Source organism: Dermacentor albipictus, chromosome 2, assembly GCF_038994185.2.
Source record: "Dermacentor albipictus isolate Rhodes 1998 colony chromosome 2, USDA_Dalb.pri_finalv2, whole genome shotgun sequence".
Classification (NCBI taxonomy): domain Eukaryota; kingdom Metazoa; phylum Arthropoda; class Arachnida; order Ixodida; family Ixodidae; genus Dermacentor; species Dermacentor albipictus.
Genome location: NC_091822.1, coordinates 179,721,025 through 179,736,504, shown reverse-complemented (window position 1 = coordinate 179,736,504; position 15,480 = coordinate 179,721,025). Strand labels below are relative to the sequence as shown.

At 45.9% G+C, this 15,480-nt stretch overlaps 1 protein-coding gene across 2 annotated transcripts in view; it reads right to left on the bottom strand.

Moving 5' to 3' along the window:
* Positions 1-398: 398 nt before the first annotated feature.
* Positions 399-15,480, bottom strand: part of LOC139056347 (uncharacterized) — a 184,517-nt gene continuing 169,435 nt past the window's right edge. For both annotated transcript variants that reach the window (XM_070534512.1, XM_070534511.1), the window contains 5 exons: positions 11,568-11,671; positions 7,986-8,045; positions 1,884-1,991; positions 1,077-1,108; positions 399-586 (listed from right to left, as the gene is read on the bottom strand). In XM_070534512.1, coding sequence (XP_070390613.1) covers positions 463-586; positions 1,077-1,108; positions 1,884-1,991; positions 7,986-8,045; positions 11,568-11,671 — 428 coding nt within the window. In that variant the 3' untranslated portion in view covers positions 399-462. The remainder of the gene's footprint in view (positions 587-1,076; positions 1,109-1,883; positions 1,992-7,985; positions 8,046-11,567; positions 11,672-15,480) is intronic.

The following is a 15,480-nucleotide window of genomic DNA, read 5'->3' as shown; positions in this document are numbered from 1 at the left end:
ATATATATATATATATATATAGGGTTTGTCGAAGGGTGAGTTCACGAGATATCTAGGAAGTGGCAGTGCAAGGGGTTAACATTTCCCTTTGGTTACGCTGCCGGTGTGAAGGCGCCGGCTCAAACAAACGCTCAGCCTCCCAACGTGTTGTAGTTGAGCAAGGCGTGACGACCTGTCATCTCCTGTTACGCGCTTCTACGTCTGCGTCGCACCGTTTCTTTTTCTTTTTTTGCGAACGGCAATTTGCATAGGTTCGTTCTAAAACATTCGAGATAGCTGGATTTTAACTTTTTCTTTCTTTATGCCAATCCCGTGCCTTTCTTCACCGCGAGCGTCATGGCTAAGGAGTCCAGCAAGGTCTCTTCCTTAGCGGGCGCCGAGGTAACGGAGGCGTGACGTAAGTGGCCATGGCGTTCTTTAATGAGCTGGTGCGTATGCGATGATGGAAAGTTCCACGCTGTCTCAATAATTCCTTCTCGTGCTGTGCCATATGTAACACATCTTGTCTGCTCCCATTTTCAGTTTGCCGACTTCTGGGCAGTAAGCGGTCTGGAAGTACATGTTGTGCTGGAACATTTTGTTCACGCTGCGGGAAGAGACGCGCAAAAGTAAAGGCAGGTTTTAGTAACGGAAAACAAATAATCCGGAAGCTGTCAAGCATGAACGATACTTTTGCCACTTAAGTATGGTAATCCAATCCCAGCCCACAGCGCTACTTCTAAACATGACACCTCGTAAATAAATGCGTCAAACGGCGTCAATGGCGCTTGGTAAAGGTCCCTTCTTTTTCTATGCATGAGGGACTCTGCTATATAGAGTTGTCTCAGCGGACCTTAGCCAAGCTCTTCAACTGAAAAAGATATTAAAAAGAACACGGTGCAAGACACGAGTTCGAGATTTATGGTGTTCGCTCGTCAGAGGCCTGACGACCGAACACGGTATGTTTTACAATTGTATCTTGTCCCATGTTTTCTAAATCTTTTCTATTTCGTTAAACAGCTTGGGTAAAGTTACCTAGGACACCCTGTAGATTAAGCTCGAAAGCAGTTTAGGATGGGTAAAAAAAACGTACTGACCTCGCCTTCATAATTGGGTAGCGGCAGTAGGTCTGCAAAAAGCAAGCATGCGAGTTAGAAACACAATTACGCATGGGAATAACACTACGCCGAGATAGGGCTGCGAACTCGTCCTTGGGCATTGTAAGAACGAGTTCGCGAAGACAATGGCAGGCAACGACGGCAGGAACAGCACTTTTTCTAATATTTCTTGTCTATTCTTGTCTATTTGTCTAGGTCTGCATGACAGCAGGGACCCAGTGGGCGCGGAGTTCAGAGCAACTAACCAAGGTGGAGAAATCGCTTTTTCTAAATTTATATATTTGGGCTCAAATCCGGCATTTGTGGCTTTCAACACATCGTCACCCTATGTGATGATCATTCATGCTGTCGTACGCTACAGATGCATGGCTGGCTCAGGGTTTCGCGACGCACGTCTACAAACTTACAAATGTTGATACTCCCAACATTTCCAAATATGTGAAAACGTAAGGATTTCTCCTGCTAAGGTCAAGCAGGTAGCAGCTTTAATAGTTGCAACTGTGGTTAGCCCTGCGAAGACCTGCTTCTCGTTTTGCAACCAGCTGCTGTTAGTAAGGATAATCTAATCGTGTTCCCGTAATTGCGCCCCTCACCATGGTTTCTCGCCCCCCCCCCCCCCAACTCCCCATCCATATAGTCTGCGCTAAAGGAAATTAATATTCATGTACGCGTGTGACAACGATATCTTCACGCAGAGTGCTCTGAGCGCGCGTAGCAATTAGCCGCAACAAGATAAGCCGCCTACAGGTTGCTGCTTCCTGGACAGCGATGCACTCTCTCTCTTACCCGCATCACAGCTGTGAGGTAGATCTGTTCCATGTCAGCCCTGGCGTCCAAGTCAAGCCGATACTCCGGCCGTGGGTGAGCTTTGACGAGAGCGTGTCTCCGGAAGAACTGCGGAGTTTAGAGGAAGCACGAGCGAAAGCTTATACTTTACCCTTGTCATCACGAATAGACCTCCACTCGAGGCATCATCATGTTCTTTGAAATGAGGTGGTAACAAAACTTTACGTAATCAATGACATGTAATTAAATACTCGTAATCATTCACATTTTTGGTAGTTTTTCTTACTTGGTAACGCTCACTGTAATTCAAATGCATTTTTGCAGCAACCAATCACGTGTAATCAGTTACTTTATCGATAACACAAGCTGAAGAAGGCAACGCAGGTTTGAGCACTGACTACTCTTACTCGGTGACGCTCACTGTAATTTAATTACATTTTTTTTCAGTGACCAACTACATGTAACCAGTTGCTTTATTGACGAGACAAGCTGTAACAGGCGACGTAGCTTTGATCACAAGAATTTTACAGTAATTATAAATAAAACGCCAGCGGCCGGACTACGGCAGCAACCTCGAGGATGCGCCATGTTCAGACAGGCAAGCCCTGTCGTTCAGTATTTGTTTCCTCAGCTGAACGCCCAACCAAGATGGTATCCGATGATTTGAACCGGCCCTCCTGCGGATTGGCAACGACGACCAGTTAGAAAGACGATACCGGGATACTAACTTTGATTTTTTTTTCAGCTTTTCATTGGTGCTACCGGGAGAGCCTTCCCCGAGCCACAGCAACAATCAAGTGCTTTGCGTCAAAGACGCGAGCATGACGCATTGAGAAATCACAATCTTTAACGCAACGCTTTTTTTTTTCTACTTTAAAACACCACTCTTACCTGCAGCACGCACTTTGTGAGCAAGGCTTACATCTTCACAAGAGACTTTTGAAAAGCTAAGAACGGAGAGGACGCAGAATAGGAGTAAGACCAGTTAGCTCTATATACTGTACTACTGCTATGTTAGTCGAATTGGGAGGAATGTAACGTCAAGACTGCGAGTCGGACTAGTTGGAACAGATTCATTTTAAAACTTATTGTGCGCAAACAAACAGGGACGAAGAATAGAAGAAACACAAGGACAAGCGGTCGTTCTTGTGTTACTTCTATTCTTCGTCCCTGTTTGTTTGCGCACAATAAGTTTTAAGAATGTAACGTCGACGTAATCGATATATCTTTAGCAATTCCTCATTTACTTTCGTGGGGCAAAAATTGGTCAATGTAATCAATTACATTTTTTAGTGAAGCAATTGTAACTGCAATCGTTTATTTGTTACTGTAACGTGTGCAAGTATGGTGGTAACGGATTCCACTACGTTCTGTCTATATTGTCGCGATATCAACAAGGACGCTGGAGGCGCGTCGTCGGGCAATACCGCTATCGACGGTGCAAGCATTGCTCGCGCACATATCGTCAAAGACTTCAGAGACGCGCAGCCAGTGCTGCCATTTCAGCAATTTTTTGCTAGATTTAGCGATTTTTTGAGCGTTAGCGACAGATTTTTTCTATTAAGCGACCGGCGACATTTCTATAACAAGGTGACAGCAAAAATGTGCGATATTTTAGCGGCTTAGGGGTTAGAAATGTTGCTCCAAAAATGGCCTTCTGGAACAAGCTTTATTATTAAAAAGCTACGTGTAAGCAGCCGAAATATCTGCACGACGCGCGGGCTCTTCGACACATGATGGATCAACGGTTGCATTCATATCGGTGCTTTTCACGCTGTGCTTCACAGCACGGTGGCCCTTACAGGATTCACAGCGTGCTCACAAAATGCATGTTCTGTTTAAAATTACAGTCAAACACATGAGGAGGAAGTGCTTGCGGCTTCCGAAATCATTCGTCATACAAGCCACTTTGTTGTAATGGTCACGCACCGCACACCCCACAATAGAACCGGAACAGAATTATTCCTTCATTATACAGGCCATTTCGTTGTAGAAGGCGTTCGTTGTCGAGGGGATAGACTGTATTTACGAAAACAATTTGAATGGGTCTCAACGCTTCGGGTTCTGCACTTCCACTACATACGTTCGATTGGTGGCCATTTTCAATATTTGCAGTAACTAAATTTTATCATCACCATCAAGAGCATATTTTATAATCGCTTAGTATATTTTATGCCCACTCTGATGATGATCTCCCTGCGATCTTGTCCTTGTCCTGCGCCAACCGATTCCAAGGTGCGCCTGCGAATTTCCTAATTTTATAACGCAACCTAGCTTTCTACCTTCCTCGACTGCGCTTCCGTTCTCTTGGCACCCATTCTGTAACTCTAATGGTCCACCGGTTATTCATCCTGCACATTACATGGCCTGCCCAGCTCCATTTTCTTTCTCTTGATGTCAATTAGAATATCGGCTATTCCCGTTTGCTCTCTTATCCACACCGCTCCCTTCCTGTCTCTTAACGTTAGGCCTAAAGTTCTTCGTTCCATCACTCTTTGCGCGATCCTTAACTTGTTCTCGAGCTTCATTGTCAACTTTCAAGTTTCTGCCCCATATATGTTAACACCGGTAGAATACGTTTACTGTACACCTTTCATTTCAATGATAGTGGTAAGCTTCCAGCCAGGACGTGGCGATGTCTGCCGTATGCACACCAACCCATTTTTATTCTGTAAATTTCCTTCTCGTGATCAGAGTCCCTTGTGAGTAATTGACCTAGGTAAACGTACGCCTTCACAGACTCTAAAGACTGAATGGCGATCCTGAACTCTTGATCCCTTGTCAGGCTATTGAGCATTATCTTTGTCTCCTGCCATATTAATCTTCAACCCCACTACTACATTTTCTCTGTCAAAGTCATCAGTCATTTATTGCAATTTGTCACCAGTGTTGCTGAACAGGACAATGTCATCTGCAAACCGAAGGTTGCTGAGATATCCGCCGTTGATGTTCACTACTAAGCCTTCCCTGTTTATTACCTTGAATAATTCTTCCAAGCATGCAGTGAGAAGCATTAGAGAGATTGCGTCACATTGCCTGAGCCCTTTCTTTATATGTATTTCTCTACTTGTGGAGAATTAGGGTAGCTGTGAAATCTTTGTAGATATTTTCCAAGATATTTGCGTAAGCCTCCTCTACTCCTTGATTACGTAGTGCCTCTATGACTGCTGGTATCTCTACTGAGTCAAATGCTTTTTCGTAATCTATCAAAGTCATGTAGAGAGGTTGATTGTACTCTGCAGATTTCTCGGTTACCTGATTGATGACATGGATGTGATCCATTGTAGTGTATCCCTTCCTGAAGCCCGCATGTTCTCTTGGTTGACTGAAGTGTTCCTCTTATTCTGTACCAAATTATCTTGGTGAATATTTTATACAATACTGGAAGTAAGCTAATGGGTCTATATTTTAATTCTTTAACGTCTCCATTTTTGTGAGTTAGTGTAATGCTGATATTCTTCCAGTTCTCTGGGACCGTTGAAGTCGTGAAGCATTGCGCATAAAGAGCCGCAAGCTTTTCAAGCATATCTGCCCCATCTTTGATTAGATCTACTGTTATTCCATCTTCTCTTGCCTCTTCTCCACAGGTCATTTCTTGCAGAGCCCTTCTAACTTCATCGTTACTTATAAAAGAAGCCTCTGTATCATGTTTATTACTACTTCTAATGAGGCGGCGTGGCTGCTCTGTGCACTGTACAGGTCAGTATACATCTTCTAAGTAGCTGATCATATTACCCGACTTATCATTCAGTATACATATATAGTATACATATATACTATATATACATATACATATACAGTATACATATTGGCTTGTTCTATTCCAAGTTTTCCTCTCACTGATTTCGAGCTGTATCCCTTTTTTACTGTTTCCTCAGTCTTTCTCACGTTGTAATTTCGGTTACTCGTTACTCTGTACTTACTGACCAGTTCTGAAAGTTTCACGAATTCTGTCTGATCTCTTGAATCTTGATACTTTCATGCTTTGTAGTTTATTTATTAGGGCCTCTGTTACTTGGGAGAGCTTACCTACTGGTTGCCTTGGTGCCCTACCTACCATTTCAATTTATGCTTCTGAAATAAGCCTAGTTATGGTTTCATTCATTATCTCTGTATCCTCTTCATCTCTGTTCTTAAGCTGCATATTTGTTTGCGAGCACCAGCCTGAATTAGCCTGATTTTATCCTCACTGCGTCTAGACTGACTTGTTTCTTCTTGACTAATTTTACTCTTTCTCTCTTCATACTGAGGGAAATCCTAGACGTCACTAACCTATGATCACTGCACCTTTACCCTACCTAACACTTCTACATCCTACACTATGCTGGGATCGGCAAAGAGTGCGGCTATGAGTTCATCAAAAGAGAGAATTATATAGCACTAAATCCTAAGGTCAGTCTAGAACGCTGCAGATGAATAATAAGAAATTGCAGAAAGGTGTAAACATTGCAGCGGTTGGGTTTGTTCACGCCAATCTCACGGCTTTTTGACGAAGCAATACTGTGCGGAGCTTTCAGGTAGAGCAATAGGCGGGGCCACAGCCGTGACCTATATGTAGCGCGCCCGCCTCGGCTGCGGGATGTTGTGGGCTCGATTCTCACCACCGCCGAACATCCATTGGTTCAAATGGGCACAAGTGCGCCCCGGTCTGTCGTTTGGCCTTCTTCAGGGAATATACGCTTAGGAATGGGGGCCTGCGCCCTAAATTGAGCACACAAAAGAGGAGGTTTGGGCCACGCCCACTGCGGCCTTTTCCCATATGTCCCCCAAGTGCCTCTATTTAAGTGGGGACGCCTTCGGGTTGGGGCCGAGCCGCTCTTGTGCCTATTTTACCGGTAGGTACCCCATGGCAGCAATTGCCTTCCGCTGCGGATGCCTTACAACAAGGCTCTGCGTGGTTCGACAAAAGGCGCCCAGAGACAGCTCGTGAAATCTCTATAGGGCCCCCTTTCGAGAAGGGCCCTCACAAGAAGCCGAGCACCAGGCTAGGAAACAACCCATTAGAAAAAAAAAAGAACCAGTAAGCTTCCGGTGGTACCGGGATTTGAGCTCAGTGCCTCCCACATTCGAGGCGGGTGCTCTAGCACTAGGTCACCGCTGCGGTGCTGCAGTTTATCTGCATAAAGGTCCCGAAATTGTCATCGACGCGTTAACATGTGACTAAGTGCCTATCGCACTTGTGCATATACATACCAGTGGACGTTGCTACTGGCCGACCAGTGCTACTGGCCGCTTAAAAAGCTCTCCTACTGCGTCATGAAGTTTCATGACAAGTTCAGTTTCTGAAGAAATCCTAGCTGCGGTATCTTCTCTTACAATATGACTGCCGAAATCGGGATTTTAGCGCCATGTGCCACAGATCACTGAGGGCTCGCAAGGTCACGGTGCAGCGCACAGGGATCTAGGCATCACCTCGTGGAGAGCACGGAAAAATGGTTGAAGTCGGCGTCAAATTAACGCGAATGACGTCATTCCTTCAAATTTAGTAAGAAAAACGTGGTGATGCTTTGATAAAACCGCGCACGACATTGGCGTACACCGTATATGCGCCGCATCTGGTCGAATACGGATTTTGCGCATATATTAACATTTCACGGGGGCGTGATTCTTACCTTTATTAATATTTAGCAGTTACTCGGTCCATGCAACCTAAAACATATGCCCGCGTGTATACCACGCAAGGTTTATGCATGTTCTGCAATGACTAGGGGGTCAGTGCCTCTTGCCCGCACGCGAAGCCAAAACTACAGGGTTCTACAATTGTTCCGGTTCTGCTGAATGCAGTACGTAACAGTACCAAAACCAGCGATATTACGGAACAACGGACGGACATCTTTCGCGCTTTTTTAAATACTTATAACTGCGATCAATTTAAGCGTTCTGCGTTTTGTTTTATCCAGGCCACCAAATCTCTTAACGGTAATATGAAAAAGGTTACGTTTTACAAAGCTCCAGCGTAACATTTAGCAGACGCCACAAAAAAAAAAAAGAAAATACACGATGTTCATCGAATGTCACAAAATGAAACGAGGAACGTATCTATGTGTTTAGTTAGTCATCTGTCGTGAGGAAGGCGCGGCAACTTCGACGAAAAATACTCACCCGAAATCCTGGTGAGATCGGGTTCGAACCTTTGGCCACCAAGCGAGCATCTGTCTCATTCTGCAAACAAGGAAGCAGGGAGAGAAAATATATGCCAGACGAATGTCTACGATTTTGTATGTTTCTTTCAAACCTGGACCAATCAATCCGACAAGCGTTGGCCACAATCGTTTTCAGGGCGTTGGTGGCCCGTACTGAAGTAAGGTCGAGCGAATATATAGCACAATGGTCAGTACAGGCAGCCCTGTCCTCTTTCGATTGACGTCTACTACAGTTTTAATTAGGTTACTGTTATGTTATGATTACATTTATTATTATCATCATTCGTATTCACATTCATATCAGTCACCTGCGTCCTCGATTTTGACTCTTCAAGGAGACGTTAGCGCATTTGACGACCGCTGTAGAGAAAACACGTTTCTCTTAAGCAAAGCAAAAGCAACTATACTATCGTACAGCCACAAACGCACCAGTTTGCGTTTGCTTACACCATCTAAGAATGTACTTTGCCTCGGGTGAACGAGACCAGTGACCTCCTCACGTGAAGGCTCTCATACTTCCTCTCTTCACGTGAAAACTTTCACACATCAAGCACCCAGGTGCCCAGGAGCTATCTTTCGTCTGTCTAGAGGTTTTACGAACCCCCTTTCCTCACATTATAGACAGATGTTCGTCGTTCAGTGCTGGAATACGCCTCCATTATATGGAACGGTACTTGCAAAACGATTAGTGACAGAAAGCTAGAGAAACAAAGTAAAAGAAGAAAGGCAGAGAGGTTAACCAGATTAACTGTCCGGTTGGTTACTCTGCATTGAAGGATCGGGAATGGGTAGAAAGGATGAGGCATGTGAAAACGACTACAGTAAAAAAAAGAAAAGAAAAAAAAGACTTGTCGAGCGTGGCACAGAGCGCTTTTCTCTGCGCGTTAAAAAAAGGAGAAGAGGAGAACAAAATATGCGCAATCGTCTCTCTGCAACCACAGACATCCTGTTCCAGTCCACTGGCCACTTCGAGCAGGCACGTATACGTACATTAGTGAATGATGCTCCGATCCATACACGACAAATATGAGTCACCTCCTGTTGGCGTAAGCCGTGCGAAAGGCAGAGCTAGAAAGGCATCCGTGGAACTAATGCGCTGGTCTGTAAAGTCTGCGCAGTTCTGTTGGACCAACGTAAGCTCGCACGCCATCGCGTGGAGCTTTCCTGCTGCATCCGCTCTCGACATCGGGACAGCAACGCAACCAACACGGTCATGGACAGATCGAGTGGCTCGGTCCCTAACAAATCACTTGGCAACCATTGAAAGAGAAATGGGATGTTCGTTCTCAATTTCTCATGTGCACGGCAGTTTGTACGTAAGGTCCACGTAGTAATACAGAGAGTAAACTATAGGTGACTGCCTTGGAATTGCCGAAGGTAGTCTATTTCTGGGGCGTTTCCCGGCCGATATATTGAATTGCTGCACGCAGGATGGTAAGTTCAGTGGCCATCGTCGCTGTCAAATGTAATATATTAAATTTTATTTCGACAGACTTAGCCGGCCACACACTGCAGCTGCTGAACTAGAGTGCATGACAGATCCACCGGTGTAACTATGTAAGCGGTCACTGCCGTGCTGTAGCAACAACGTTGCTTTCTGTGGTGGTACGGACGCTTAAGTGTGTCTATTTTATTTTTTTATTTATTTAACATACTGTTAGTTCCATTGGGACTGTTACAGGAGTGGATTTATCAGCAAGATACAGGAATACAGTATACAGTACAGTACAGTAATACGCCAGTTACACATCAAGCGGGCAACAATACAAACAGTATACAGTACAGTACAGTAATACGCCAGTTACACACTGAGTGGGCAACAACACAAAATCAATACAGTCTGAACATGATCATCAGGTCTGGATTGTTGACAAGACTGACGAGGCTGCGAGCTCAGCGAACTTTTTCAAGGAATCCTGCGCAGTTATAGATTTATCTAGGCCGTTCCATTTTCTTATGGCTCGAGGGAAGAAGTAGAAGTAATATGTGTTGTTAGCACAAGAGTACATTTCTTAAAGCCCGGAATGGTAAGGCATTGCTCGCAGTAAACGCAGGGACCAGAACGGCGACGACGGTCGTGCTGCAGGGACGTAATTCGATGTTAACGACGCGCGGTGGCCATGCGCGCACGTCTTTCCTCCAGGCTGATAGTTCTAGCCCCAACCACATTGCGATGCGTTCGCGGACCCCCTTCAGATCGAGGGTGGTAAAGCAGATCCTGTATTTCTTCAGACGGTCGCGCGTGGTGATATGGGTCACTGCCATCTCATTTATAATGTTTGCATTGAAGCCCCGCGAAGAGCTACGTAGTGTAGACACAGTAGTCCTTTTTTAAATTGACAACTTTTGCAATAACTCTAGCTCATTCTGACTTCTGAGAATACGTAAAAACGTCGAAATCCTTGCGAATTCACTCTTGTTGCTTTTCTTGAACTTGCTTGAACCTATTCGGTATTGACCTTTAACTAACACCAGCCTGTTTATGGATACACGGCAACGCACACAACTTGTCTTGGATTGTTTGCCATGCAGTCTGAATATCCACAGCATTAAACCAGTGCCTCTACTGCTGTGACATACATTCTTGTATTTCTTGCTGTTTTATGCTGTGGTTTACTTATGCAGTACGTAATATTTTGCCATTATTGTGCACCTTAGCCACGTGCAAAGACGAATGCAGGCAATTGTGTCGATAATTTAATAAACATTGACTGAATGATGAACTTATATTGTTGTTGGTGTCGTTGGAGTTCTAGTATCAATAGAGTTAAATATTGCCACCCCCTTCGTTTCAGTTGGAGCATGTCTCATATCAGAAGAAGCTAACAAACACTGACACCAAGGACAACATAGGGGAAATTACTTGTGTCTAATAAATGAAATAAAGAACGGATAAATTAATGGAAATGAAAGTGGATGAAAAAACAACTTGCCGCAGGTGGGGACCGGTGCCACAACCTTCGTATTGCGCGTGCGATGCTCTACCAATTGAGCTAGCGCGGCGCCGTTTCACCATCCATTTTCTTGGGTATTTATGTTTCCTAGTAGAACCCTGGGAGTGTTAGCCAGCGCCACCACTCACAAACATTGGCGGCGCATGTGGAGCATCCCCTCTGCCGCAGGCGTCACGAGAACGTGATCTTTTTGGGTGAAGGCAACCGGAAGCCTTCAGGTAGCATGTGTGGGTGTATTAACCTTTCTCCACGGACGACAAGACTTGTCCGTGGAATCATCCTTTCGTCATCTTTCTGAGACGGACGACTCAGCAGCACAAGACAGTGCGTGCAATGAAAATGAACGGAGGAAGGAATAAAGGACAGCTCAACGGGAATCGGTTCTCTGCTTGTCTTGTGTCTTCCTTACAATATATACATGAACCAAAAAAAAAGAAGTTCGAATGGCGCAATATTTTCATTGTTGTTCTAAGCTCTCCAATCCCTTCTCTACCTCTACCACGCGACCGGCTTCCCACACTTCACACACATACACCTTTCTTCACTGCGACACTCATAAAGCTAACGCAATAATAAACGAAACGCACCGCATTCGTAGGGTTGAAGCACCTGTAGTGTGAATTCATCTTGCCCACTGCGTTCGTTCCAGGCCACATAACAGGGTGGTTGTACCCCGCCTTTGAGTAGCTTCCTGAAAAAAAATAAAAATAAAGATCGCTTGCGGTAGCTGCGGCGATAAGAAATAACGAGCATCAAATCACATTAAATTAAGTCGCCTACTTCACCTCACCCTCCTTCCAGGGACAGGGAGAGAAGCAAAATTGAGCATTTGGTATAGCAAAAGCATGTCACACAGAATCGGGACTCAATGACGGGAATCAAAATGCAAAATTCAGGTATCCTATTCCGCACAGAACTTTGCACCTTTCACAATGCAACTTTGCCCCTTGTTTAAAACCTGAAAGCACTGAACTTTCGTTTGCATGGGGATTTCGCGCGGAAGTCAAAAAAGCATAACGTATGTTTTGACTGTCAGTGTCATCCAACTTGCAGCAGTTCTGCTTCACAGGTACGTGGGTTTCGGACGCCAGAATATTTATCTTGATAACAAGATTAAACAACATTAGGAGTCACACAGCGTTGACATACAAATTAACGATATCAAAGCGACACTACATCGCCGCAGCACTTACAAATAACCAGCCACAGCTAATTCCCGTAAGCCAACTTCGTCCCGTACATTGCTCACGGCTAAAGAAACGTCTTTTTCAGCAGCTGTAATTTATATACACGCATAAAACATCGCTTCAACATTGACAACTTTCATTAAAGTTGATATAACTTGCTCTTGAGCGAGTTGGTTTGATGAAACCATTGTCGCGCAATCAGGACAAGGACAAAGAGCAGAGAACCAGATACAGCGGGCGCTACACTTACAACTGATTTAATTTTCACGCGATAGCGTTAAGAGCCCCGCGTCGCAAGAAATCTGGCGTCGTCGACCGTCGTTTCGGGAATAATCATTCCGAACCACGCATACCCAACCACGCAGGCCCTCCGTGTAGCGCGAAGTTACTGAACTAATTGAATTTTTTTAGTAAAAGGCGTCAGAAGAATCGTAAATTACAACCTACAGACATGATAGCGTCGGAATGTAATTTAAATATACGCGATAACATAATTCCATTACGCGGAACCTCAAACACAAACTCTTTCCAGCTGCCGATTGAGGTCTGTCTTAGTAGGAGCGGCCCGACCACCTTAGTTCCTTGTACGCCATAAAAAGAAAAGAACCACAACGCTCGCCTTTGTGCATAGCGCCAGCGTTTCCTGCAGTTGCCCGGAAACGTGAGAAGAAGCACGTATGGGGTTTTGAATGCTAGCACGTTCCGCTCTTAAAGGCGAAGCTTAAGCGTCCCCAAAATTTGAGTTACCCCAGCCAAGCACGAAGAACGTACAGAATAATGCGCATCTGTACGTGTTCATCACGGCACACATACACACACGCACAAAAAGATTCGAAAAAAAGTCGCAGTTTCGACCGAAAGGCGAAGCATCGATTGCAATATCAAATTAGTAGACAGCTATACGAAGTAGCATTATCGGCCATATAAATTCATGAACATTTGCTTACTAACTAAATTAGCAAGCATTATGTCATGCGCGCACAGACAAACACATCTCACTCGACGAGATGTGTCGCTGTCAAACGGACAGTCGCTGTCAAAACGCTGGCGCGAGGAAGAGCGGCAGCAGCAGCGAGCAAATCGACCTTCGTGCTGCCTCTCGCTTCAACGCAAACTGAGCGGCGAGAACGTATATCACACCCGAAGCCTTGAGCCCCCGGGGAACCTAGACTCTGTACTTGTCGCGCAGATCGCTTTCAAGATAGGGCCGCGGCCGCGCCATATGCAGCAGCCGCCGGAGTAGAGCGCCCCCTCCCCTCACTTCCCTCCGCGCGATGCCTTGCGCATGACGGAAGACGGCGCACTCCCACCCCACTTTCCTCCCTTGCGCCCGCGAGATTGAGCCGCCATCGTCACCTCACCATCACGCGCTTTCGCTTGCACATGCAGCATACGGCACGCGGCGACGACGTTATCGCCCTTGAACTTTATTGTGAACCTCACAGCGACGCCGACTGCAGAAATGCGCCTGGAGTGTCGTACAGATGGCACGCACTGATGTCATCGTAGCCGCCACGCTGGTGCACCAGCGCGATGATCAGACCCGCCGTGGTAGCTTAGTGACTATGGTATTGGGCTGCTAAGCACGAGGTCACGGGATCGAATCCCGGCCAGGGCGGCCGCATTTTGATGGGGGCGAATTGCGGAAACACCCGCGTGTTTGTGTTTAGGTACAGGTTAAAGAACTACCGGTGGTTCAAATTTCCGGAGTCTCCCACTACGGCGTGCCTCATAATCAACATGTGGTTTTGGCACATGAAACTCTATAATTTAATTTTTTAACGACGATCAGCTGAGTTCGTGACGCCACGTGATAGCTAGATAGGTCGCTCACGCAATCCGCGCCCTTTACGCGCAAGCGTAACTGACCTGCTCTTTCAATCGGCGGTATTTGTCTGGGGCGAAAGGCATTGTATACGGCACTAAGTAGTTGTTGTAGCACCAAAGGTACTCACATTTTGTCTTTCATTCTTCACAAAGTTATTCCTCTGAGTTTTGACAGCCCATAAACAAATCTCATGAAACAAAACACCGACAGCGCAAGGCTTTTATGCTTAATATTCCAGACTCAAATATTAAAAGGTGCGACACAATAACAAGAGACCCAAGCAAGAGGCTGCCTTTCAACCAGAAAGGTCGCCTTTGTGCTTGGCTTTCGCCGCCAGCGTTTCCTGGTAAACATTGCGGTTATATAAGCTGCAGTTTCCGGGAAGCGTGTGAAGCAGTTAGGGATCTGATCTTTGAATGCTAACGCGTTTCACTCTTAAAGGCGAGGCTTCAGCGTCCTATTCTTCCCTTTATATGTAACTTTCGTGTAACGGGATAGTCACGGTCATTTTACGCGCAAGCGTAACTGACCAGCTTATGAAATCAGCGGTGTCTGTTTTAAGCCGCGAAGCAAGCGACGGAGGAAGACGGAGGTAGAGAGAACCGCGCGCAGTGGGAATTAAGAAGGAGTGCGCTGAGCGCGCGGCCAATTAAGGCCACCTAGAGGAATATAGAGGTAACGTTGAAAGAAGTGGGGATAGATAAACGAGGCGAAGCGTCACGGAGGAAGAAGGTAGGCGGTGGCGCGCTGGGTTGACCTCCTCTGGCAGGCTTGTACAGATTTTCTTTGCGACGCATACGTACCGGGTTCGTCTCGCGATATCATCGTCCTCGCGCGCCGTACGCTCTGTGTGCAACTGAAAGCGCGCGACGGTTAGCTGACGATGGCGGCTCAATCTCGTGTGCACAAGGGGAGGAAGCGCGCCGTATTCCGTCGCGCGTTTATACCCATTTTTATACCCATCGACTATAGGGGCCCTGAATCTTCAATAGATATATATTCGGTGTGACGGAGAGTTTCTTTTGGATGACCCGTTAACCCTTTCCGGGCCAAGTTGGCTTTGATGGCACAGAAAGCGATCCAAATTTCCCGGTTTGTTTTATGACTGCTTTATTCCGAACGGCATTCATTATTGCTATATCAGCAGTTCACATGTCATTTTTTGTTGTCCTTTACTGTAGATTTCCTTCTGCGTTCTTGAGCTGCAAGCAGGCAAGGCCCCAAAAGCAATCTCTATAAAGCGCAGTATTTCTTGGAACAGAAGTGAAGCGTGCTTTTGTTATCCTCTAGGCGACGTGTTACCGCTGGCGCAGCACGGAAAAGAAATCACCGAGCGCTGGCGAAAAAGCGTTTCTGCCGAGCCGTATCCACGCGAAAGAGGCGACCGGAGGGTCTCAATTGTTTCGCATTCGTTAAGTGCTAAATTGAAGCTGCGAGCGTGACTCTGGGGCATTCCAGGTCTAATTGATTACTTGAGGGGAAGGA